Source organism: Natator depressus, chromosome 7 (genome assembly GCF_965152275.1).
Source record: "Natator depressus isolate rNatDep1 chromosome 7, rNatDep2.hap1, whole genome shotgun sequence".
Taxonomy (NCBI): Eukaryota; Metazoa; Chordata; order Testudines; family Cheloniidae; genus Natator; species Natator depressus.
Window position 1 is genome coordinate 44,298,332 of NC_134240.1, and position 25,525 is coordinate 44,323,856.

At 46.0% G+C, this 25,525-nt stretch overlaps 2 protein-coding genes across 2 annotated transcripts in view; one reads left to right on the top strand and one right to left on the bottom strand.

Annotated features, from left to right (window-relative positions):
• Positions 1-469: 469 nt before the first annotated feature.
• On the top strand, positions 470-15,670 carry PPM1M (protein phosphatase, Mg2+/Mn2+ dependent 1M). Its single transcript, XM_074958280.1, has 10 exons — positions 470-794; positions 5,283-5,406; positions 6,630-6,884; positions 7,760-7,872; positions 8,690-8,774; positions 9,450-9,568; positions 10,558-10,621; positions 12,004-12,111; positions 12,750-12,898; positions 13,756-15,670. Exons 1-10 carry the CDS (start codon positions 565-567, stop codon positions 13,901-13,903), a joined length of 1,395 nt encoding a protein of 464 aa, XP_074814381.1. The 5' UTR covers positions 470-564; the 3' UTR covers positions 13,904-15,670.
• Positions 15,671-15,726: 56 nt separating this feature from the next.
• The window catches only part of WDR82 (WD repeat domain 82), a 33,080-nt gene continuing 23,281 nt past the window's right edge, over positions 15,727-25,525 (bottom strand). The window contains exons 7-9 of the mRNA XM_074958281.1: positions 24,551-24,620; positions 22,033-22,175; positions 15,727-21,213 (exon numbers count right to left, since the gene is read on the bottom strand). Coding sequence (XP_074814382.1) covers positions 21,184-21,213; positions 22,033-22,175; positions 24,551-24,620 — 243 coding nt within the window. The 3' untranslated portion in view covers positions 15,727-21,183. The remainder of the gene's footprint in view (positions 21,214-22,032; positions 22,176-24,550; positions 24,621-25,525) is intronic.

A 25,525-nucleotide genomic window follows, 5' to 3' on the forward strand; every position in this document is an offset into this window, starting at 1 on the left:
AACAGCTGTCCTACTGTTCCCTGTAGTATTGAGTGTCACCAGGACCAAGGAAGTCTGATCATATGGTTAGAGCATGGGACTGGGACTCAAGAGATTCAGGTTTGATTCCTGAGTGGGCAAGTCACTTCCTTTCTCGCTGGGCCTCAGTTTCCCAGCTGTACAAGGAGATAACAACACTCCCCTTGTCTGTCCCGTTTAGACTGTAAACCCTTTGGGGTAGGGACTCCTTCTCCCCATGTTTGTACAGAACCCAGCATAATAGGGCTGCAATCTTGCTAATGCAAATGACCAAAGTCTTCCCTTAAGTAACCAGGGGAACTGCCTGTGTGCGGTTCTAGGTATTGTGGAACTGTGCAAGGCGTAGGGAGAAGCAGGGGCTGAGTTCTTGTTGCAGTCAGTGCGTGTATGTGGCTGACTCACAGGCACTGAGGTCACTGATTGCCCTATATTAGCATTTATGACTCGTCCCACAGCAGCCAACTTCTGTTTTAGTTTCTGAGTTGTAGAGAGCAGTCGCGGGCAGAGCACGAAGCTGACGTGGTTTCCCCCTCGCGCTCCTTTTTAATGTCTTCAGTCTGGTTTAAGAAGCATTTTTTGAGAAACGGATCCACAACAAACCCAGGGAAAGCCGAGTCCCTCGGGCGGGGGGTGGAGCAGCAGCTGCCAGCTGCCTCGCTGTACAGGAGGCCCAAGTTCCTGCGCGGAGTCTGCTCCGGCGAGAGGCTTCCAGGCAAGCGGCCTATTTACTGCCCACCCCGGGACAGGCCACTGCAGTGGGGGACGGGCTACGCGGAGTGAGTACCCCTTGCTCAGGGTTAGTGGCGGGATGGGGGAGAATCCGGTGCGTGGCTGAGCCTGGAAGACGTGTGTGTGTGTGAGAGAGAGAGAGAGAGCCTGGAAGACGTGTGTGTGAGAGAGAGAGAGAGAGAGAGAGCCTGGAAGATGTACGTGTATGTGTGTGAGAGAGAGAGAGAGAGAGAGCCTGGAAGACGTGTATGTGTGTGTGTGTGAGAGAGAGAGAGACTGAGAGCCTGGAAGATGTACGTGTATGTGTGAGAGAGAGAGCCTGGAAGACGTGTGTGTGAGTGAGTGAGAGAGAGAAAGAGAATATGGGTCTGCTTACAGCTGGGCGGGGGAGGAGGAGCAAAACTGTGATGGAATCAGCAGCTTTAATGCCACAGCAGCTTTATACTGAGTGTCCTGAAATCCCAGCCTGAAGCCCAGGAGGAAATGCAAATGCTGGTTCTTCATCCTACACTGCTTTTGTTCTCCCTCCTCTGCCCCTTCTTGTATCTGTTGTTGACCCTGCTAGCAGATCTAATGTCTAACACCAGCCACAGTTCTAGTAACTAGGGTTTGGGGCTAGAAGTGCTTTCAGCATCTAACAGGGGGAGTCCTGACCTCTAGTGGTTGTGGCCCCTGTGGGAACATGCCAGGCTGTGCCAGGGAGACGAAAGCAGGATGTCAGGCCAGGGTTAGAAAGATCTGCAGGTTTACTACAGCATGGTGAAATAGGAGCTTTCTGAAAACGTGCAGAGCAGGCATGTCAGATCTTCCCTGACTGCTACAGACTAGGAGAGGGAGAGGGTTCTCCTGTCAGGGGGTGTGAGCATGTCAACAGAAATAGTGCCTGCATGCGGCTGCTCTCACAGCCCCTAGGGCCAGAGGATGGACTCCCTGAGCTCCCAGTAGAGCGGCAAGAGGTGCTGCAGAGGCAGAGATCAGAGAACTACTGCCTAGTTAGGAGCTGCTTGGAGACAACCAGTGTTGTCTTCATGGACTGCCAGCTCAGCAGGGCATCAACAGCTGGTGCCAGACCAAAGACTTCTACCCTGAAGGCTCCAGATCTTCCTGATTGCTAGAAAGGAAGCAAGAGAATTAGGATGACATAGTATTTCCATTTCCTCCTGCCCCTCATCCCAAAGGACTCTCCAGGGATCCCATCTCTGGGTGAAGCTCGGCTGCTGAGCAGCACCACAGCTGCTCAGGGCAGGAAGGGAAGAAAAAGAAAGGCACAGCCACTTGAAACTGCAGGGAGAAGTTAAAGGCAGAATGTAGCTATCGCTGTGGGAGTTTGGCCAGGATACCAGTGCAAGAGAGATGTCACCATCTGACAGCAGAGAGCTCCTTAGCCTGTACTGGAGCAATGGCTTGGGTGGGTGGGGAAGAGCACCTCCTAGTTCATCAGCAGCACGGCTTTTGTAGCACACAGGAGATTTCCCAGCCAAGTGCTCTCCACACTCAGTGCTGCTTAGCGGGGGCGATTTGACATGATTATAGGCAAAGGTTCCATGCATGGCTGTAAGGAAGGCAAGGGCTTAGCCCATCTTGCAACGGTGTCCTGTAAAGCCAGCCAAACTGGGCACAGGTGAATGGGGAGACATGCAGCCTCTCAGGTGCCAGGATCCAAGCTCATCACAGAGCAGTGTCAGCACCCCTGCAATTGCAGTCAAATGAAGAGGGAGCCACTGTGGGCTTTGGAGGATCCGTTCCCCCAGCTTTACCCACTCACGCATTTCCAACAGGCCTGTGCCTCAGTTCCCGTGCTGTCATCGCTCTTCAACTCTTGGAGACAAACACTGCGCTGGTGTAAATCCGCTGGTGTAAATCCACACCTCTTCAGTGAAGCTATGCCTGCTTTCTTCAGCTGGGGATCTGGCCCTTCCTTTTGAATGTTTCTCCCGTCCTCAGTGATGACTTTGTTTATACTGAGTTGCACAAGGTCTGCTAGAAACCTCAAAGCTGCAGAAAACTGGTCAAACAAGGCTCTTCAGAGTAATTCCTAGCATTGGAACAGGCAGGCGGGGCTACACGGTGGTGTTGTGTGAGCCAGGCTTGCAGGCAGGAGGAGGAGATGTTAATCCTTTGTTCCAAGGAAAACAGTAGAAGAATTCTGATAATGCAAATTCAAACTTGAGGAGATAAATCAGTGAGGTGCCTGCTGTGCCAGCCAGGACTGGATCAGCCCCCAGAAAAGAGCAAAGTGAATGTTTGGGCTTTGGCTGCTTTTTAGGGTTAACAATACTGCTGGTTGTAGAAGCTGTTCACTTCATCCCTGACCAAGGAAGGGCCAAGTTCTCTGGCCCACTCTACAGTGCAAAGGAAGTGGAAACCTCCCTTGAGTCCCCTGCTGAGGATTCCCTTGGTGTGGGCTGAGTCTCCAGCAGGTGAAGAGCTGGTGGAACTGGCTCCTGTGCCCCTTTCTCAGTGTAGGGGGCATGTTTGGGGTGGGGAGGTATATGTCTTGGGCAGATAAGGGGAATGGCTGGAGCACAAAGCTGCTTAGGGCCCCAGCCAACTGACATAATTCAGAGCAGCTCCCAGGTGTCTCTAAAATGCTCCGGAGCCAGGACCAGAGCTAAAAATCAAGGGTGTGTACTGGCTCCTTGCCATCTCCCACTCTGCTGTGCCAGGCGTAAGCAGAGAATCAGGCCTGAAGCGCCTGGATGATAATGACTGCCTGTTCCTCTCCGTCGAAGAGCAATAAGGGTTTAAAAGCACTAAGACTGGCTGGACAGCTCACAGACGATGAGACTCCAGTAGTCCTGTGCTGCGACTTTACCATGCTTTATCGTTGGGCCACATGTTCCTGTGGCCGTGCAGAGCAACTTACAAAAACAGTCTCAAAATCCTTACCTGATAGGCTCCATCTCTGCGCTCAACCCAAACAGCTCTGCATAACCCAGGGAATCCTTTGGGGGTCAGTTATACTGCCATTACAGGTGCTTTGTACTGCCAGAGTGGTGCAAGGAAGTGTAGCAGAAGCATAGGTCTGGCCCTGTTGGCGTTAAGATGTGAATACCAGCCAGAACATGGAGAGAGATGCCTTTAAAAGAGGGCACACTGGGACAGACGCAAGCAACAACGATGCTCATGCAGGGAAATAGACACAGCACAAGTCCTGGCGTATGTACTAGTACCATTCCTGCCAGAAATGCCAGTGCTTCTGGAGCCAATGGGAGAAGGCCACAGAGAGAGCCCAGGCTCTTAACACAGACACTCCATACTTTACACATAATAGATTATCACGCTATAATTTTCCATAGCTCCAATCACTTGCTGACATTTATGTTCTGAATAAAAACCTTTCTCCCTCCCCATTCAGCTGCTTCCTTGTTCCTGCAGTGACTGCATAATGAACCTATTTGTTCAATCACTGTCACATGACACAGAGATGACTGAGGTTGAAAAGGGAGCAAGCATGGTATAGTGATCAGAGCACAGGACTGGGAGTCAGGAGATCTGGATTCCCTTCCTTGCTCCACCTTTGCTGTGTGACCTCAAGCAAGGCCTACGATTCCGAGAGCCTCCACTGATTTGGGTGCCTCTGGTTTTGGGTGGCCAACTTGAGACATTGTCAACTGGTTTTCATAGATGCTGAGTGCCCACAATTGCAACCAACTTTAAAGAGAACTGGGGGTGCTCAGCACCCCTAGAAGTCAGACCTTATGGATCTCAAGTGGGGCACCCAAAAATCAGTGGACACCTTTGGAAATGAAGGCCTTAACCTTTCTGTGCCTCAGTTTCCCTATCTGTAAAGGGTGTGTGTGTATCTAATGATACATGCCTCTGAGGTGGGGCTGTGAAACTAAATGCACTGAATGTTTATAAAGCACTTTGAATCTTGAATGGAGCGTGCTAGAGAATTGCAAAGTACTATTATTATATATGTAAAATCATTCAGGCTTTGCCACTACCTAAGTACACACCTGCAGTAGCAAAAAGGGCAGTGACTGTATGCAATGACTGAGATCACTGACTCCTAATGCCCGAGATACCTCCATCTCCAATAAATAACTTGGGGCTCTTCCTAGTAATTAGTTTTCTGTATTTGCTCAGACACCTAGGAGATCCATCCCTGGAATTGACTTGACCTTGTGTGCTTCACAAAGGCACTTCAGAATCATGATTCACTGTCCCCCAAAACATGAGACTAACTTTAAAATCATGAGATTTAAAAAGGCTAAGTGTTGGGTTTTTTGTATTTGCCTCTGGCAGTTGAGCCATTGCGGATCATGTTTCCCAGTTTTTCTCTGCAGCCTGGAGGGCCAGAAATATAGTTTTTAAAAAAATACAAGCTGAGACTCTCACAATCCCATGACTCCAGGAGCTGGGGTTTGAAGAACACCAAATGCCATTGGACTCATGATAAAATCACAAGCGTTGGCAACACAGCAATACTATAATATTCCCCACAGGCTCTTTACACAAGTGTCTTGGACCTAGCATAATGCTAGGTAGGTATGTCATTTCCCAGTTAATTGGAGCATTTGTCTCCTCAGAGTCATCAATGCAGAGAAATCGGAGTTCAATGAGGACCAGGCGACATGCTGTCAGATATCCATCAGGAGGAGGGAGATTGGCATGAAGGAGGAGCAGGACTGGATGATTCTTTGCGCCAATCAGGTGATTCCATGTGTTCTGTCTCATCTACTTGTATCTCATGTATGGATGTATGTCTAGTTCCCCACTCACCCTGGAACCTAGCTGAGTTGTCTGATCCTTCATACACAACTGTTTGGATGATGAGCACCCTTGCCTTGGGGTTCAGCTCAGGGGGCCTGTTCCAGTCCCCATGGGAGGCAATGGAAAGCCTCCCCTTTGGTGGGTTTTGGATTAGGTACTGAAAGAGGATGTCTGAAGAAGCAGGGCAGTGCCCTGGGGTGGAAGCAGCCACAGGACACATAATATAGGTTCCACCATCTCTGGCCATCTAGACATGGGGTTCTCAAACTGGGGGTTGGGACCCCTTAAGGGGTCACGAGGTTATTACATGGGGGGCCACAAGCTGTCAACCTCCACCCCAAACCCTGCTTTGCTTCCAGCATTTATAATGGTGTTAAATATATAAAAGAGTGTTTTTAATTTATAAGGGGGGTCGCACTCAGAGGCTTGCTATGTGAAAAGGGTCACCAGTAAAAAAGCTTGATAACTACTGATCTAGACGGTGTGAGGTCCACCTGCTCTGACCATACAGATGGTATGAGTATACCCGCTGCTGCCTTTCAGAGTCCCATTGCGGGAGACAAGCTGTGCTCAGTGTATATCGCATTGCCATCATGTGGCCAGTTGCTAGTAAACAAATATCCTTGATATCCCTAACTAAGTTGCTCTCATTAACCACTCCATCCTGTTTTGCCATGTCATTTACCATCATTGGGCTGCTGTCAGTGGACTGTTCGTGTCTGCATCGTAGCCATGTGGGAAAAGGAAGACAAAGGATGACCAGCTCCTGCTATGAATGAGAAATGCTGCCTCATGGTTTTTAGCCATGCAATGAGAGCACTAATGGTTTTGTTGGTTGGTTTTGTTAATAAATGTCCTGAATTTCCCTTGAAACACTACAGGAGGCATGAGCTCAGGCATTATCCCTGCAGAACACTGCTGCAATTCTGTGCCAGGAGTAAAACAAGAATGTTCAGAAAACTTTCTGGGGCTCAGCACAGTCTGTATTTTGGGGAGGCCAAATGATGTGCTAGTGAATCTGAAAATGCCACCGGGGTTGTATGTCCTGCCAGGATGGCATATACATATATATGTATATATAAAACCTGTCGTCAAAAGTTCCAGGTTGTGCTCCTGCTACCTGCACAGAGCTCCTCTCACCTTCACTCTTCTTCTCCCACTAGTATCTGGCTGGTTATTACTGGGCCCTGTTTGATGGCCACGGTGGCCCAGATGCAGCAATAATCGCCTCCAACTACTTGCATTACTGCATCAAGCAGAAGCTGGAGGAGGTGGTGGAAGGCATCACTGAAGCCCAGCCCCCCATGCATCTGAGTGGCTGCTGCATTTGCCCCAGCGACCCCCAGTTCGTGGAGGAAAAGCAAATCCAGCAGGAAGACGTGGTCATTGGAGCGCTGGAGAATGCCTTCCAGGAATGTGTGAGTGATCCGTCCGTGGGTACCCAGAGAATTGCACCACTGCTGCTCCACCCATGCCCAGTACCAGGGATGGCCACAAACAATGAAAGCAATTTCTCAGGCCCCAGTGCTACTCAGACTTGCCCCATCTCTCCCTCCATCATTGCCACTGGAGGATAGTGAGGCAATTCTCATCTAACACAGCGAGGCCCAGCTCTTACCTGGTGTCCCACAAGCCAGTCTGCAGTCACACTGCCCAAACTGGGATCTGCAGCCTCCCGCAGGGCCAAGCACCTCCCCTCTTGTTTGATCTCTCTAAGGCCACCCAAACTGGCAGCGGTTTAGGCAACCCCTGTACCCACACTCTTAGTTCGGTTTAAGAGCAGCTTATTGTAGTTTAGCTTAAACCTGATCCTAACTGCCATAAACTAAACTGAAATAAACCTGGTCCAGACCAGATTAAGTGTGTCCACACAGCCGTTTGCACTGGGTTAACTGAATCCGTGTATATCCTACCTGAACTAGTGCAACTGCACATATTGACAAGCCCTCAATTGGCCTCTGTTGAGAAGTTACGGGGAGACGTTCAAGGGTATAGAGGAGATAGGTGCGCAACTCCCATGGACTTTCAACAGGAATTGGGAGCCTAACTTTGAAAATCTTCCCCTCAACCTGCTACAATACGCTCTGATGTCCAGCGGTTCTAAGATCTGTCATGAACTAGGGTCCTGGGATGCTCCGGCTGCAGCTCCCCTGGTTGTGCCACAGCAATAGCTCCATTCCCCACTATCGTTTTATCAGTTCTGTAGTCACCATCCTGGATTTAGTCTGCTGCTCTTCCTGAGAGCCATACTGCCACAGATCAGGTCACTAACTGGAGTTGTTCACACCAACAGGATGAAATGATTGGTCAGGAGATGGAAGCTACTAATCAGTCAGGAGGCTGCACTGCTCTGGCTGCCCTCTACCTACAGGGAAAGCTCTACGTGGCTAATGCCGGGGACAGCAGGTAAGTTCAGACCCCAGCTCATGGTGGATTTTGCTGAGCATGCTGGCTTATGGGGTGCTGAGCACAAGGATATGGCACACTGGGTTACCCATCAATGGGTAAGATATATTCCTTTAGGCATATACAGAATTCCCTTTCATCCACGTGACAGGTTTACAGACAGACTGGCAGGGCTATTTCTAACTGGCAATGTGCAGATAGCATTGGGCTATTGGATATGAAAGGAGCTACCAAGCCAAGCGGCCCCAATTGCTTTGTTGGTTCTAGATCCATTAAGCTGCAGCTAATAATACCTCCAGCTGGGCCAGTGTGACATAAGCATTGTTTATGTCCCTTCTTCCTGATCCTGGCCTGTGGGTGCATTCAAATACAGAGCAGGGGAGGATTTTAGAGTCTCCACAGCAGTTGAGAGTCCATTGCTTCCTCCAGTAAAGTTGTGTCATTCTTAAACTGACCAGGCCAAACTCTGCTCTGGTGTAAGAATTCAATTGCAATGAAATTATGGAAGTTACATCAGCACTGAATTAGGCCAGCTGTGTCCATCTGCCCATACACCAAATTCATTCCTCGTGTAACTTTGACCTCAGTGGACTTGCGCCTTCTGACCAGTGATGAATTGGGCCCCAGGTGTTTTTGTGTGTACCTGACCCCATGGAACAAAACACTAAGTAGGGACATAAGGAAGGAGGGAGCAGAGAGCGACTATACTGCAGTTACTGACTCAGAGGAGGAATACCGTAAATGGAAATTAAATACAAGGTAAGAAAGCATTTTCCTGATGGCTATAGGCTTATAACCTCCTCTCTTTTCCATGCAGGGCAATCCTTGTTCGGAAACAAAGTGTAGTGCCTCTGAGCAGTGAGTTCACTCCAGAGACAGAGAGGCAGAGAATCCAGCAGCTGGTGAGTGGTGCCTTCTTTTAGCCACCTGCATGTATTGTAATGATGAATGTGTGTGCCTGTGAGATTGTACAGGTGAGCAAATGCCCTTCACCAGCCACTGCCCTGTCAGTGCCCCCAGCATCAAAGCTCCTCCTAACGTCATGGATCTTGTCCAGGCTGTCAAGAGCATCATTTGAGGTACACTGCCTCTTCGGTGCTGGGGAACTGGTAAATGCAGTATGGCCAAATTAGGAAGGAGACCACCCCCTAACACCAGCCTGAGTGGGTGGTAGATGGAGCTCAGAAAATACAGGTTCTGTCAGCCTGCACTTCAGCAATAGTAAATGCCATGCTGGAAGGTAAGGGGATCAAGTCCAGGCTCTACAGCCCCCAAGAAGGAGTAATGATGGCTGAGCTACAGCAGAACCTGGCAAATAATACCACTACTTAGCTCTTACATCACATTTTCCATATGTAGATCTCAAGCATCTTGAGCTTAAGTGTCATTATTCCCGTTCTACTGATGGGGAAACTGAGGCACCGAGCGATGATGAGACTTGTCTAAAATCACATGGCACGTCAGGGACAGAGCACAACCCTACTGCTGATTTCCAGCCCTGGGCTCCATCCATGAGTCTGGGGTGGCCGTCGTCCATAACCCTTGAGATGACAATTCCGTTTTGATTCCTTCTCTAGGCCTTTCTCTGCCCCAAGCTCCTGGCAGATGAGTTCACCCGGTTTGAGTTTCCTAGGAGACTGAAAGGCGATGACGTAGGCCAGAAGGTCCTGTACCGGGATTACTCCATGGCTGGCTGGTGAGTCTCCGACGTGTAGAGATATCCTTATAATTGTACTCCCTTCCCCGGGTGTCCCAGTGAGCTCAGCTGAGCTCACTTTTGGCAGTGAGGAAGTATGGTGCAAAGAAAGGGGAGGTCCTGGCATGAACCCTCTGATGCTGAATGCTGCTTGTGAGGAGACAAGTGAATTTAGCACTGGTGACAGGAGTTGGACTAACACTCTGGAGACTGAAGTCCCCTCTTCACCACAACATGCCCTGCTAATGGGCCTCAACGTCTGCCCAGGGGCAACTCGCCTTGAGGAGAGAGTTTACTTTAAATTCTGGACTTCTCTACTGCGAGTGCCAACACGGGAGACTTGAGTGAGGCAGAATCCCAGCCACCAGTTTGTTTTGTCACTATATAGCCATCAGATGGCAACCAGTGCAAAATGCTTATGGCCGACTGATTCCCACATTCCCTCCCCCAGCCCTTTTCCTTGCACAGAGTAGGCTGATATGTTTGTACTGGCCACATGCAGTGTGAGCAGTAAAGATGACGAGACACTTGAGTTCAGTCTCCCTGGGCAGTGCTGTTGCCCCACAGGAGGCTGCTTGCCAGCCATTAGCAAGCCCCCTGTTCTTGTCTGTCTACGAGGAAGGGCAGCGATGAGTTCAGGCCAGAGAAGTGATGGTCTACGGCATAAAAGCCCTTCTGCACCTCATCTCTCTAGGTATTTGACCAGGAAGCCCAGTCTTGGTGCACCAGCAGGGGTACAGATGGAGAGAAGTGAGAGGAGAAGGGTCTGGTCTTGTCACTGAGGAACTGGACCAAGCCTCAAGAGAGTTTTGTCAGAGTCCTTGTGTAAGCTGAGGTGCATCACTTAGTCTCTGTACCTGCATCACAGAGAGTGTTGGGAAGACAAGTTCACTGTTGTTGAGAGAGGCTCACATACTGGGTGATGGGCCCCATAGAAAAGCCTTTAAGTAAATGAAATGCCAGGGAATGACATATTATATTTATTCTAGGGGATACAAGACAGTGGAGAAAGCTGACCTCAAGTACCCTCTTATCCATGGCCATGGGAAGCAGGTAACTTAATTCACTACAGACCCCTACCCACTGGGAGGGCAAGAGCCTTACAGAGCCATGACTGTCAAGACAGTAACAGCTGCTCAGCACCCCTTCTTTAATTTAGTTATAGGCAATGCTGTGGGACTTGGCCCTGGAGTAGCTGACCAACATGGTCTCTTCATCCCATACAGAGAGAAACTCTCGAGACCCTTCCACATCAGACACTATCATGGCTTCCCCTGCAGCCCAATCCCCCCAACACAGAGCAGCCAGGCAAGCCTCATCAGCCTGCAATGCAAACGTGGAGTGCTTTCTAATCCCTGCTGGGGGCATGGTGTTGCCCTGAGGCCAAGGACTCAACACGATTCAAAGAGGGAGAGGATAGTTATGTGGCTATCAAGACTACCTAGAGTTACAATTAATGACAGACAAACTTTTGAAAGGGATATTAAACATCCTGCTTCAGGGCTTATGCCAACCTCTATTAGAGAGCAGGATGAGACCTCTGTGTGTAGTTCTTACACCTTCCTCTGAAGCATCTGCTGTTGGCCACGGTCCGAGACAGGACACTGGACTAGATGGACCATGGGTCAGATCCAGTCTGGCACACCATTTTCAGCACTGACCTTCACACACAAGCACCTCCAGAGCCAGCATTAACACTTTGAGGCAGGGCTACACAAGTGTCTTTCTGCCCCTGCCTCCAAACAGAACTGATTGCTATCATCCACCATGATCACCCCACAGTACGTGGGGGCCTACGTATTCAGGGGAGCATCAGGATTCTTTGTGTGTGTGTGCAGGGGCAGCCACCATTGTGCATAGCAAGTGCATGCATCTCAGGGTGGGACTTTGTCACCCCAGCCTCATGCTATAGCAGCCCAGCTGCTAGCTCCTTGCAGTGGCTTACGTTGCTGTATATTTGCAAGGTTCTCCAGAAGGAACAGGACTAGAACCTGCCTTTGCAAGTGAAAGCTGAGAATCTGCTTTATCTTTGTAGTTCTCCCAAAATCAAAGGAAGTTACAGCTATGAGCTTCCCTAGGCCTGAAGAAGAGCCCTGAACCCAGCCCCGCCTCCTGCAGGTTGAATCTCCATAGTACCCTGTGACCTTTGGTCCAAACCAAGGTCTAGTGGACAGGTGTATTCATGTCAATGAAAACATTCCACAGGCATTTGGCCCCTCTGACTTTTTGCTCACATTGGGCCAGGCAGAATCAGACTCTGTCTCAAGGGTTCTCTTCTCTCCCATCAGTTCCATGCTTTGTGCCAAGTGGCATGGTCTGTGGCCTTTGTTCAGTTCTGCCTGGGAAGAGGCAGGACACTGACACCCAAAGTCTCAGAACTCCTTCAGAGCACTGAGTTCTGGGTTGCACTGACACACGGCTTTGTTCTGTTCCAGACACGCTTGCTGGGGACCCTGGCTGTGTCACGAGGGCTGGGGGATCATCAGCTGAAAGTTATTGACACGGACATTGAAGTCAAGCCATTCCTCTCCTACATCCCACAGGTAAGTGACTAAGGGGAAGTGAGGATTGTGATAGTGAACATAAAAGAGTCTAGCTGCCAGAACTAGGGTTCCCACTTTAGCAGAACCAGGTCATGGAACCTCCTTTCTGAAGCAGCAGGACTCAGCCTAACTTGGTATTGGTTTGCATACTGCACAGCTTCCAGCAGGTGGTATTAATCCAACAGCACAGGTTGGGGCGGAGAGGACAGGGATAGGGAAAGTTTCAGGTATATTGGTCTGTTTTCATAGCCCAGGATTCTTTCAGAGGAACAACCCCTTGCTCATTCCAAGCTTACCCATTCAATGGTGTAGTCACCAGCCTTTTATAACAATCCACTAGAGTGGTGCCAGTGCCCCAGCTTGTTATAAACCAAGATGACCCATTTAGTTTTGGATTCAAATGCTCTTCAGGCTTCCTGACTATGGCAGAATAGGCCCACCCTCGTGGACAGTCCCTGGCCATGTGCCTTCATGAAGTTCATTAAGCATGATCACCCTTAAATGGGGAAATCAAAGAAAGATAGGATTTGCTTACATTTTTGAGGCCAAACACACTAGAGGAAACATGAAGAATACCATTTGCTGTGTACTAGAGCTGATGGGGAAAACCTAAGTAAATCACTAACTCTGTTCTCTAGGTGAAAGTGTTTGACTTTGCTTCGCATAACATTAAAGAAGATGATGTCCTTGTCCTGGCAACTGATGGCCTTTGGGACATTCTGTCCAATGAAGAGGTGGCCCAGACTGTCAGGAGCTTTATTGACAAAAACAGAACAGACCCATACAGGTAGTATTGAGCTTTTCTAGCTGTTACTACCCCATGCAGCTGGTATGGAGATGAATGGGGGCCTCTGTCGCCCCTTGCTTTGGCTGGGAGACTGCTCATGCTCTTAGTGAAGACAGTTTTGTGAAGTCACAAATCACTCCACTCTCTGGCTAACATGTCTTGCTCCTGTGTGTTAAATTAAACTCCTATAGCATTCGCTGCTGTACTCAAACCACATTAGCTTATCCTCCCATTCTCTTATGGAACATCGTGGCCCTTCTGTATTATCAGCCAGTGTAGTCTGGTCAGATGTTCATCAGCATTCCTGTAGCCATCCAAACTCACTGCTTATTCCCAAGCCCATGGACCCGGTCATACTACTGAAGGCTGTAGCTGTAGATGCAGATGCATGGGGAGGTAGCATGGGTCAACGGACAGAGCATGGGCCTGGAACTGGCGGATTCCTCACTCAGTCAGTGACTTACTGACTGACCTTGGGCAAGTCATGTCACCACTTTGTGCCTGAGTTTTCTCATCTGTAAAATGACTATAATGATACTGACCTCCTTTATAATTATTATTAGCATCATCTGTGGCCCCAGTGACATGAGAGTGAGTGGCTTGGGCTGAGCAAAAGGTGGGAGCTAAAAGCACCTAACTTCTCCCTCTGCGTTGGAAGACCTTTGGGGGTCTGGAGAAAGCCATAACTTTTATTTGCCCCTCCGTGAAATGGGGATAACAATGCCTTCTTCATGGGGGTGATAAGAGGCTGTCAGTCAGGCTCCAGGTCATGCTTTGAACAATGGCAGTGCCATGTATTAAGTCCTTGAGAGATAGATCCATGATAAACCCAAACTAACCTGGTTTTCCTGTTGCAGGTTTTCAGAACTGGCCAGGTGCCTGGTACACACAGCAAGGGGGAAGAAAAATGGCCATCAGTGGATTTTGGATGGCAACGGCCCGGCATCCTACGATGATATCTCTGTCTTTGTGATCCCACTATATAACAGGGATGAGGACTGTTAGTGTGTATATATATGATTCATATATCCATGTTATAGGTCATTGAGGCCTGGTATGAATGACATGAATGCATGCATTGCAAGTTAGCAACCAAAGCAAGGACTTACGGTCAAGGTCTATTAGAACTCCATACAAAAACAATCTTATGTTCTGAGAAAAATATGGAAAGTCATCAGAAAAGAAAAGAAAACCAGATGGACTATGTAAAATTGTATAAGAAGTGGAGGAAATGGCACATCTTGGATCATGGCAGCCTGCCCAGAATTGTCTCTTTAGAATTGTGTGGGTAGAAGGCCTAGTAAACAAAGGCAAAGAACCGATGACGCGACAGAATGGACAAAAAATGGATGCCTATGATTTCTGCAAATCAGAGTTGTTTATTGATCCAGAGTCCCGTGTGGCTATAGATGTGGTTTTGCCAGCTCCCTACAGCTTATGATCTTATCCTGATGGAAGGAACCTTGCTCTAGCCCTCAGGACCATTCTGACCTTTTGACTCTGGTATAGTATGTTTGGGGGTGTGAATGTGGAATGAGTAAGGTGTTTTTTTTTTGTAATCAATGAAGAGCATTTAGAGTATCATATACCAATCCTGGGTGTGGTATCTGCTTTCTCCCCATCCTGTAGGGAGACCTGTACTGTGGGTCTAACATTAGCATCATACAGAAGCTCTAGAACTCTTGTATAATAGGGTTTTATGACTAAGTAGCACTAAGAGAGACAGGTGTACTTCAGAGAGCGCGGTTGTGTGCACACTTTCCAGTAAGAGGAAGAGTTACTGTAGTAAGACAGGTATTGGAACAGTGCCAGCTTGAGCAGAAGAGAACTTTCCTTTTGCTCCACCCACCTACAAAACATACTAGCCCACTGTACCATTTCTGGCATTATACCTCTGTATTACATCCCCCTCATTCCCTAATAACCTCACAAGAATGGACAAGGTCAGAGGGGTGGTATTGGATGCCCAAGAACACGAGTTGTCCTTTTCTGAGGCTAACCCAATGCATGATTTAAGTACACTACAGCAGGGTCAGGCTAAAATGGGGATTGGCTCACTGAGAAACACCAATGAACATGGTGATAATTACCACGGCCTCTGAAAGAAGTTAAGCACAGTTAAAAACCTCACCCTTAAGATGAATCATTAAACAACAGCAGGACATCTCCAAAAGGAGAAACAACCAGCTTATTGTGCTACTAACTTCCTGACAGTACCTGTATTTAACCCTTTCAAGAGAAGCCAGTCACTTACTACAATTGCTTTCGTTCTTTAATTCACATGGATTCCTTCTTTTAAGCAGTTCTCAGAGCTTGTCTACAGTTGAAATGCTACAGCTGTATCACTTCAGTATAGAATCTCTCCCATTGGCACACAGTCATTTGCACAGGGTGGGTAGGGAGCGCATAAGTTTTATTTCTGGAAAGCTGGAGCTCAAGCAGACTAAACAGCAGCTGAGTTGTTTTTGGTGAAGGTTTGTATACACGGCTGCATTCTATGAGGGCGTGTAGTCAGCTAGAGATGGGTTCATACCTTATGTATCAGGAGTTGGAGATTTACAGTTCACTGGAAAAGCAGGGAAGCTGCTGGGAAGGACTGTAGTTCTAGGTGTGGGAACCATGCATATCTGAGGCATCCAAGTGCTGAAGCAACAGCACCAAGCTCCTCCATATCACTAGGGTACCCCTGCAGCCAATGCTATTTTAAACAGAAGATGCTGTTTGGTAAAGGAGCCCTGAATAATCCAATACAACAAAATAAACTTCAAAAGATGCACAAGAAGTTTCTTGTATAAAGACATACATTGGTCAGTTATTTAAGATAAACTTGAATGGTATATTTTGCAATTTAATGTACATAATTGTTATGGACTTACATATAGATAATTATAACACTTGCTTATAACAAAAGAGCATTGTTCATGTAACCCAGGCCTATAACACCTCAGGACCTTGAGCTTTCATCAGATGCAAGTGGCTAAGCTGGTTCAGTTAGTACATGGATAAAAAAACCTCCAGGGAAGACTCAGGCTGCTTGAAGTAGAGGTGATGATTGAGAAGGTGGTGTTTTGTCACTGAACCAGTGCAGAGACCAATTCCCCAGGATGGTGGGAAGACAGACTATGGTGCTGGAAGCACCATCTTTCAGAGGTGACAATACTTCGATAATTGCTTTTTTAAACTCTACATCTAGGTTTCAGCTCAGATTTGGGCAACTATTTGTCTTGCTGCTTTAGGATTATCTAGCCTAAATTTCAGTGCACTCAAATAGATGGTGCATTTCACAACCGCAACTGCCAGATTTCTGTGACAAAAAGTCTCAGATATACTTCTTTTGTAGAGTGCTTTAAGCCCCATGGGGATAAGAGAAACTAACTGAGAAAATATATTTCTGTACAGATTCCTTCCACATAAGAAACCTGTTAATGCATCACTTCCAGTTCAATGGCCCCTCCTTTTCATATCCTTAATCCTTTCAGATGTAGAGCAGGACATTGGAGAATTGTCCAAGCAGTGTTAGGGGTTTTCCATTAGCAGACATGCCTTACTTTTACCACAATCTGTAATAGCTTGCAGGTGAATTCAGTAGGGAAGTTTATCTTGACAAAGTTGTTCTTTCGAGCCTGCTTATGGACAGCCATGGCACTGCATTTATTATGTTTTGCTCATACAACTTTATGTAATTAGATAGGCAGGTTAGAGAAGTCAGAGAATATAAAAAAGAACCCTTATTCCGGACCATCTGAACAATGGTGTTAGGATAGGTAAGAGGCTCAGAGTAGCCATACTTAGGGGGAGAACTTTAGTAATAGAACTCATTTCCCCAATTCTGTTTTTTCCTGTTTCTCAAGTAAAAAACAAAATTCACCTAATGGTTTAACTACTCAGATCTAACCCACATTAGCTTAGTGCAAGTCTTTGTCCTTCTCTAGCAGCCAGATCATATTAAGAGGTTTGTGTCTCCCACTACATTCAAGCCAATAGACCTTTTGCCAATAGAGCAAGCAGTTGGGTCTCATGCTTTTAAATCCAGGTCACAGGTTCAATCCTAAACAATCACCTGACCGGGGTACAGTCAGACACCGATGACCAAACAAGTCCCAGTACAAAACTCATGTCTAGTTATTCAAGTTACTGAACTATTTAAGGGCAAGAAAAGCATCTTTTAACAGACTGTTAGTATAGCAATAGCATAAGATGTCTCTTTCCATTACCAAAACCCTTATAATTAGGTAGAACAAACTCTTCATAGGCAGGGAACATTTTTAAAGTTATTTTAAATTAGTTTTCCCCTCCCCTACAAACAGTAAGTAAATTTGCACAGTAAAACTAATTGTCAAGTAGTAAACACAGAATCTACATTACTAAAAAAAATCGGTCTACAAAATATTTATTTCGTAACAGCCAAAACACTGAACTTTCCACATCTGCAGTACTTTATGGCATCTCATAAATTTGACATTAATGTATTTACACTCCAATAGATGGTCACTACCTAAAAGTTAAATTCACAGAACCAAGCTCACAACCAAATATATAGTCAATAAGACAGCAGTTGCAATGGACAGCCTTTCAAAGGCAAACAGGATCCCAGCCTGCTACACAGAAATCCTGTTGCAGATTGTTAAAGTGCAAATATAGCCTTCTGTGATCAGAAAAGAGATTGTAGCTTCCCTATTTATTCTCAGTTGCTTCTTATCAAATCTGATTAGATTATGAATCAATGCCACAATCCTGCAAACTTTTGTACACATGCATCAACAGCATTATTCACATACTTAAAGTTAAGCACCTGTGTTATATCTGCAGGATTGGGGTATGGACAGGATTTTTTTTTTTTTTTTAAATAAAGATAAACTGCCTCCTTTGCAATCATATATGGATCTGAGAAGAGGTCAAGCTGGGCTCCTTTCTACTCCTATTACTGACACCACCAGTAATGAAGATTCGGAATCAGAACTTCCACTGATTAGTGCCTGAAGCAAAACAGAATCCAGCTCACTCTCCCCTATCAACTCTGCAGGGCCAATGGGAGTCAAAGTGACAGGATATAGCCATGGAGCTCTCACACAGTAGGCTGGGTATGGTGATGCTATTTTTAGAGGTACTATTCTGATTATACCCAGTTTCCCCTAAAAGTACTGAAGTGTCACTCCTAACATTCTTTAGTTTTCAAGCCTTGCATATTCCTTGAAAGCCTTTTTCCCAGTCTTTCAGTTTGCTCTATGAAAGCTAATGAATGCAACTGAGTTTGTTGTTTTAAAAGTTTCCAGATAATTGTTTTGGCAACACAGTCAGCTCTCTTTCTATTTTTCCCTAAAACCCTGTCAGAAACCCTGATCGCTACATTAAGATTGTGAGAGACTCATGCAACAAAGAAAATCAGTCAGCGGAAAAAAAAGAAAAATCTAGTTCCCTAGAGACAAAATACTACCAACTTTACACTGACAATCAGTGCTGCCTTGTGTCTGATCCTGCAAACTTCTCTTGACCTGAAAACGTTTGATGTTTCTGATGTGCAAATTCTTTGATCAACATTTCAGCCCTCTATTGTGTTAAACATTCCATGCTGCACATACCAGAGAAGGTTTCAACGCAGCTGGGGATACAGAATACAGCCTTATGAAAAAAGTGTTTAGAGCAGATTTGCAAGTGGCACTTCTCAGAAGAAAAATCTTTTGAGTCTCTTCCCTGCTTAAGTAATATCTGGTGGGGACTAACTGTTCGTTTCACGCACTTAAGAGCGCCTTTGCAAAAAACTGAATGAGTTTGCTTCAGGTTATCATTTTTTCAACCTCAATTTTATTTTTAAACTCCTCACCACCACCATAAACATGCTAAGTTATAAACCTCTGCAAAATATGGCTGCTCACAGAAACACTAAATGGCAGCTATAGCATCAAACAGCCCAGAATGCAACAAGAGCGAGCTAAAAAAGAAACAGTTGCAGAAGCCTTGTCATGTGTAAGAATAGATTTTCATCTCCCTTTGCCCATGGCTTTTTGAGGGGAAATCAGCACAGTATTTGCCAGTAGGAGGGATGCTGGTGCAGCCATACAAAGGAATCTCTGATCTGGAACTCCTGCAGCATAAGTGTTTGGCGAGATCAAAAGGAAGTCAGTCTGTCATCCCCACTGAGTCTGAGTAACAGACTAACTCGCGTAACACAGAACACACCATAGAATCGGCTTTAAACATGTACAGTATAATTAGCACAGAGGCACATCACAGAGTCTAAACAGCATTTTTTTAGTCACAGCATAGAATCAAACAATTAATTTCTCAGACTGTCTCATGCACAGCAGCCCTTTTGGTGACGTACAGAGTGCCTGTCATAGATAAAGCTGCAGCGCAACATGCACCAATACCTCAAAGGGGACTGGCAGTGATGAAAAACCCATTCTACACCCATAGCCCTTGCTTATGGGAGTGTGCGTTATGCTAACAGTTGTAACAAGCAAGGGTGGAGCAGAGAAAGGGGTGGGCTGTACCACAAATCCATATATTATTCCAGTGGAACATGCTCTGCGTTAGACGCCAGGCCCTACAGTGGAGATGGAAAACTACACAACATGGAGCATCAAGATCACTATTACCAGAGATGTAACAAATTATTTTCAGGTATGAGATAACACTAAAATGACATCCAGGATCAGCCTATTCCCTGTTCAGATTGCCACATTAACAGTCTCTTGCATTTTTTGGAAGGTGGGGTCAGCAGCAGGAGAGAAAGAATGGCTTTTCCAAGCCAATGTACCTAGGATGTATGCTCAGTCTCTAGGTTGCAAGTATTTGGTTAAGATGAGAGCACAGTGCATACACAGCTCCATGTACATTGTACCTTTCCCATCATGCTAATGGAGATGCATCAGACCAATTTTACAATGTGATTTAGGAAAAGAAAGAAAATGAAACAATAAATACCAGCTGGTAGGCTTGATTTACTTTTTGCGTTACCCAAAAATGGACCGCAGAGTGCAGTATATCACGAACAGAGGCTTAATACTTCTGCAAGGGCATTCTTTACAGCAATGCCAGGGCAAAATACAAGAAAAAAGGGATATCAGGTGGACATCTCAAATTCTCCATTTGGCTTTGGATAACACCCATCCGACTTAAGTGAGCCACAGCCTTTTAAGCAATTGTTGAGAACTTGCACAATGTGTGAGGTAAATGCATAATGGAATAAAATCTTGTGTGTGAAAGTATTACTAACAAAAAAGGGATACAGGCCTGGACCCAGATTGGGGAGAATTTAATGGAGCTTATTTACAGAACAGGAGGAGAAAGCTGCATCAATGGAAGGTAAACAGCCTGAACTCATCCCACAATACTGGCCCACATCATACTCTTCAATACCCAAAAGTAAAAAAATATGACCCCTCCCTACTATCCTCCCCCCATAATATTTACAAGTAAGATCAGCAAAGATGATACAGAAGGAAGATGTATTGGAGACTACTGCAGTTTCAGTCTTTGTTTTAATCATCTTCCTGCTGACAGACTCCTTTATTGCTTGGGATGCCCACCAGACCTCTTCAGTACTCTATGTGCCTTGGATGTTGGGATGACGAATGGCACAGAGGCTGCTTCAAGCTTTCTCTGCCAGCAGGCAAAACCTGTATGGTCTGCCAGACACTAGACCACTAGAAATTGATGATGGAGGCCATGATGCGACTATGCAGCCTTTGCCCAAGTGTTCGATAGCAAAAGAAATCTCCGTGCATCTGACATTTGGGTTAAAAACAGTCAGTCTACTTGTATTTGGCACAAATTAAGTTTGTATTTGTAGAATTCAACAGTGACACTGCAGAGATCCCAGGCGTGATAAACATGCAGGTGTGGGACAGAACTGCATGTCCCACTCATCCACCCCAGTTTGTCTGTAGGCTTGTGTGTTACAGTAAGAGAACAAAAAACACAATTACACCTTAGAAACTGCAGCAAACTTTTCATAAAATCAGACTTTCCGTTATTCCTCCGCCGCGTTCTCAAAAGTAACACTGTGCCAGTTACAAGTTCCGCTGGAACCTATTGGACTTTGACTGGAAAGTAGGTACATGTTGCACCCAGCTTCTGGGTACAGCACAATCAGACTCTCGGAGGTCAAATGAAGGAGTCCTTCTGAAGGAATGCAGCAAATAAAAGACATACATGAACATACGTGGGTATGATGGATGAGAACATACAGTCCAGGAGAAGTAGGCAGCTCCAACACAATCTTTGCAAGAACACGCTGCTATTAACAGTACGGAAGCCACCCAGTGGGCATTGTGGTTTCAGAATTAGTCATCTATGGTTGGCAACCAAAAGGCCTAAAAGAAGAAGAAAACGTAAGCATGGAGCTAGAATAGGCGCCTGAAATTCTTCACCCAGTGAGCCCCAAAAGCAAGCCAAGGAATCTGATACATGCTACCAGCAGTTTAGGATTAGTATCCCTGCTTGGACTGGTTTGGTATGCATGTCAAGCTGATGCTGCCAAAGGAAGCCGCTCATTCTATATCTTACACACAATACATGGGCATGCTCAGGCCTAGCAGTCTGCCCATACCTTCACTAGACAGTTGAGAACGCTACTTCCTAGCAAGCCCCTAAAACTGAACCTGAACAGGACCTTAAAGCCCCCGGTGGTTATGATGGAGGATCATGAAATGTCAGCCATATTATGGTGGTGTGAAAGAGCCCATCTTTCTGTGTGCATGCACATGCACTGCTTGTTCTCAATGTTTTCATATACATTGTTCCTTTCTGTCCCCAATGCCAGGCTGTGGGAATCACAGGGAGGGCAGGATGGAAGTTGAACTGGCTCTTCCTGAGCTTAGGGGAGGACCTAGCAAAGGATGACTACCCCCTCCCACACAGCCATCCAGGGCAGCCTAAGAGAGGAGAATTAGAAAATCCTGAAGACCAGCCACTCCCCCAACCTCAAGCACAACCTCTGCATCAGGGGCTGTAAGAAGAGAAGCAAATGCATGGAGGGGACTTGTGGGTGGTTTCCACTCCTTTGGCACTGAGCAGTCCAAAGGGAATAGAACAGGGTAGAGAATCTACTTCAATATTAATTATGGCCCACTGACCTACCAGAAATAAGGTGTTTGGCCCTCAGGCTGAAAAGGATGGACCTGTGTTCTTACCATGTTGGAACATGCACTGGCAAAGGTCATGAATTTGGGATTGAACTGCAGACAGGTTATAGGACCTGTGTGTTTCCCATCCAACACAGCCACCTTCATCCCACTCTCCCCATTCCAGACATGAATTTTTCCATCCTCTGAACCTGTGGGTTGGAGAAGATAAACACACATAAAAGGCCAATGACAGAGGACGGAGAGTCAAAGTATCACTGGTAAACTGTAGTTGAGACACCAGAAGAGAGCTATCAGACCTACAGGAATCAATCTCTGATTGCCAGCTTTTTAAAAAGGTTGCAGGGCCAAATGCTGCCCATAAAGAATGCCATTCAAAGTCAGTGGAATTTGTACATGCAAGTCTGAAAGGAGACTTTACCCCAACTTGTTGTGGGGGTATAGTTACCAAGAGGGAGTATACTGAGTTGATCAGAGTAACTTTTATACTCAAGTCTATATATACACACCGCAGAAGGTGACACTTGGCATCAGCAGAGTGAGGTCTTGCATACATTTAAAATGCTAGTGGCACAGCAGCAGCTACACCAATGTAGTGCTTCAGTGTAAACACTACCTATGCCGACAAGAGCAATTCTCCCATGGGCGTAGGTAATCCACCTCCCCGAGAGGCGGTAGCTAGGTCGACAGAAGAATTTTTCCATTGACCTAGTGCTGTCTACACAGGGATTTAGGTCGGCCTAACGATGTTGCTCAGATGTGTGGATTTTTCACACCCCTGGGCAACATAGCAAGGTTGACCTAATTTTCTAGTGTAGACCAGCACTACGAAGAGAACAGCTTTGCTATGCACATTAATGACTTGAAGACCAACAGAGGATAAAAGGCATTGTTAAAAGGTAGCTGTAGTGCTAAATAAAGCTCAATGGCATCCTAAAAGCCATCTGATTATAATCCTGCAATTTGCATATCATTAAAGACCTGGTTTTCAGCAAGCTGTGCATGTATCTATGCATCTACTTGGAAGATGGAATATTGTATTTGTCTGCACAAATTCCCAGTTCATACACAGAGCAAGGTAAGCACTGGACTTTGTTATATGCTTACTAGTTACATGCAGAATCAAATCAAAGATTCACACATGCGCACAACAGCTTGCTGAAAATCAGGCAATAGAAGTGCAATCTGGCCACTGAAAATTGTGCAGTCTGCAAATAATCAAAGGGTATGGTAAACCAGATTTCAGTGAGTTATGCTAAATGTGAATGGCCAAGCTTGTTAAAGAGGTTTCAACTCTCATGATCACCATACATGTTTTTATAGCAGAAGTCCACAGATTTTCATTTTAATGGGACACCTTGAATTTTTAAAATTGACCTCTTTTCAAAAACTTTAGTCTTTGGTATAACCCCTTTTACATAAGATATCCTGACTTTTCAACAAAATCCCCAAAAAGAAGGTGGGGTTTTTGTTTCCTTTTTGTCTATATGGGATTTTTAGGAAAGAAGAAATTAAGTTGGCACCGAGGGTAAATTAGTCAAATTGCACAAAGTAAAATGGAAAAAAAAAAGTACATGATTCTGGAGTTTACCAGTTGTAGGGACAAAGTTGAGAAAGAAGTTAATCTGTCCAACAGCAGGAGGACTGAGGATACCTTCTCTGAGTTCGAGAAGGGATATGTTTCCTGGCAAGAAGAGTAAAACATGCAGAACTGAGCTGTCTCCAGAGGATAAAACGAGGGTTTGCGGGGGGGGGGATAAAGAAAAAAGGGACAGCCACCAGAATAAAGAACCACCATCAGAATGGTCTTCCCTGAGAAACTGAAATACCACCCTAGATTTAATTTTAGTTATTAAGAAGAATTTATGAGCAGGTTACTGATGACCAGCTAGATTTCAACATTAGAATATCTTTAGGAGGAATATGAATGAGATTGTGGAGTTGTTTTGCAGACCAGCTTTCCTTCACTGAGGGCAATGTATCCTAGAAGAGCCTAGTTGATACTGCGCAGATTACAGTACACAGGTAGCCCAAATAAAGAATGTAGTCCGCAGGTAGGATGGAGGGAGGCTGCAACATTCTAAAGTTGCTTTTTCCTCCTACAGCTCTATTCAGTTGCTTTTTCCTCCTACACAATTTTACCCAGGCTGCTCTGCCAATCCATCTCAACAGCAGCTGAGGGGACCAACTCTTGGGGGTGATGGTAAGAGGGAAGGTCAGTCAGTAGCCCTTTCTAGCCTTCCTCTTGGCTGAGATTACCAGCCAAGCTATCAATTAGTGTCAGCTGTAGTGGTAATATGTGATGCAAACACTTGGCCAGTGGGAAACAGGGACAGACCTACTTACTAAATTAAACATTAAAGTACATTGTACTGAAATGACAGAGAGCATTGTAAGTGTCTCCCACAGCATAGTGAGGAAAGCATTTTGTAAGTCCTAAAATAGCCTCTTGCAGCCTTTAAACCAACTTTCAGTTTAATTATATTAATACCCAGTTTCAAAGCACTGAAATTGCTTTGTAAGAGGACACACAATGGCAGGCTACAAGGGGGTAAGGATATCTTACCAATCATTATGAACTGGGAATCTGGTGTGAACGATGCCTCCAACGTGACAGCCTTACTGTTGTTATAACCCTGCAATACAAAAGAGGTTAAATGCCTTCAAGCCTGTGGCAAAGGAGACATGTCAAACCATACTTCCAGCTGAAGAACAGGAGCCCCTCCCTCAAGCATTACAGACTGCCCTATGCAAAGCTCTCCAATTGCCACAGGAGGGGACAGAGCACAGATGTAAAGATTAGGAGTGGGGAATAATTTATTAAGGTACTAAACCAAACAAACACTTTCCCCTCATTAGCAGAGCTTGAAAGCTCCATTAAAGGGAGTTAAATATCACAAATAATTTCTAAAAGGGAAGAGGGAGAGAAATTTTCAAGTGAGCCAAGATTAAAGGGCTTGTCTACACTACAAAGTTCAGTTGACATAAGGCAGATCACATCAACCTAACTCTGGAGGTGTACACACTACAATGCTCCTCCCACCGCTTCAACACACCTGCTATGCCAACCTAATAATATCACCTCGATGAGAGATTTAAAACTTAAGGTGATGTAGTTAGAGCGATGCAGTGTCAGTGGAGACACTGCGTTGCTTACATTGCTTACTTCAACCTAAGTGACCTCCAAGAGATGTCCCACAATGCCTGTCATGACCGGTCTAGTCACCATTTTGAACTCTGCTGCCCTCCAGCCAGGTATACAGGCATGCACTTCCTCCCCTTTTAAAGTCCCAGGAAGTTTTGAACTTGTTCTTTCTATGAGAGCTCTCCAAAAGGAGCTGCCCAGTTGACCATGCCAGCTCCACGCATCAAACACGCTCCTGCCTGGAGTACACAGGAGGTGCTGGATCTCCTGGGTCTGTGGGGAGAGGAGACCGTGCAGTCAGAGCTCCACTCCAGCCTTAGGAACTTTAACAGCTACAGCCAGATTGCTTGGGGCATGGAGGAGAACAGCTTGTAAAAATCAAAGAGCTGTGGCAGG

Excerpts from the sequence above, each read along its gene's own strand:
- PPM1M (XM_074958280.1), top strand. The coding sequence starts at position 565 with ATGTCTTCAGTCTGGTTTAAGAAGCATTTTTTGAGAAACGGATCCACA. Across the intron at positions 6,885-7,759 it reads AGAATGCCTTCCAGGAATGT|GATGAAATGATTGGTCAGGA; the intron begins GTGAGTGATCCG and ends TCACACCAACAG. Across the intron at positions 8,775-9,449 it reads GGCAGAGAATCCAGCAGCTG|GCCTTTCTCTGCCCCAAGCT; the intron begins GTGAGTGGTGCC and ends TTCCTTCTCTAG.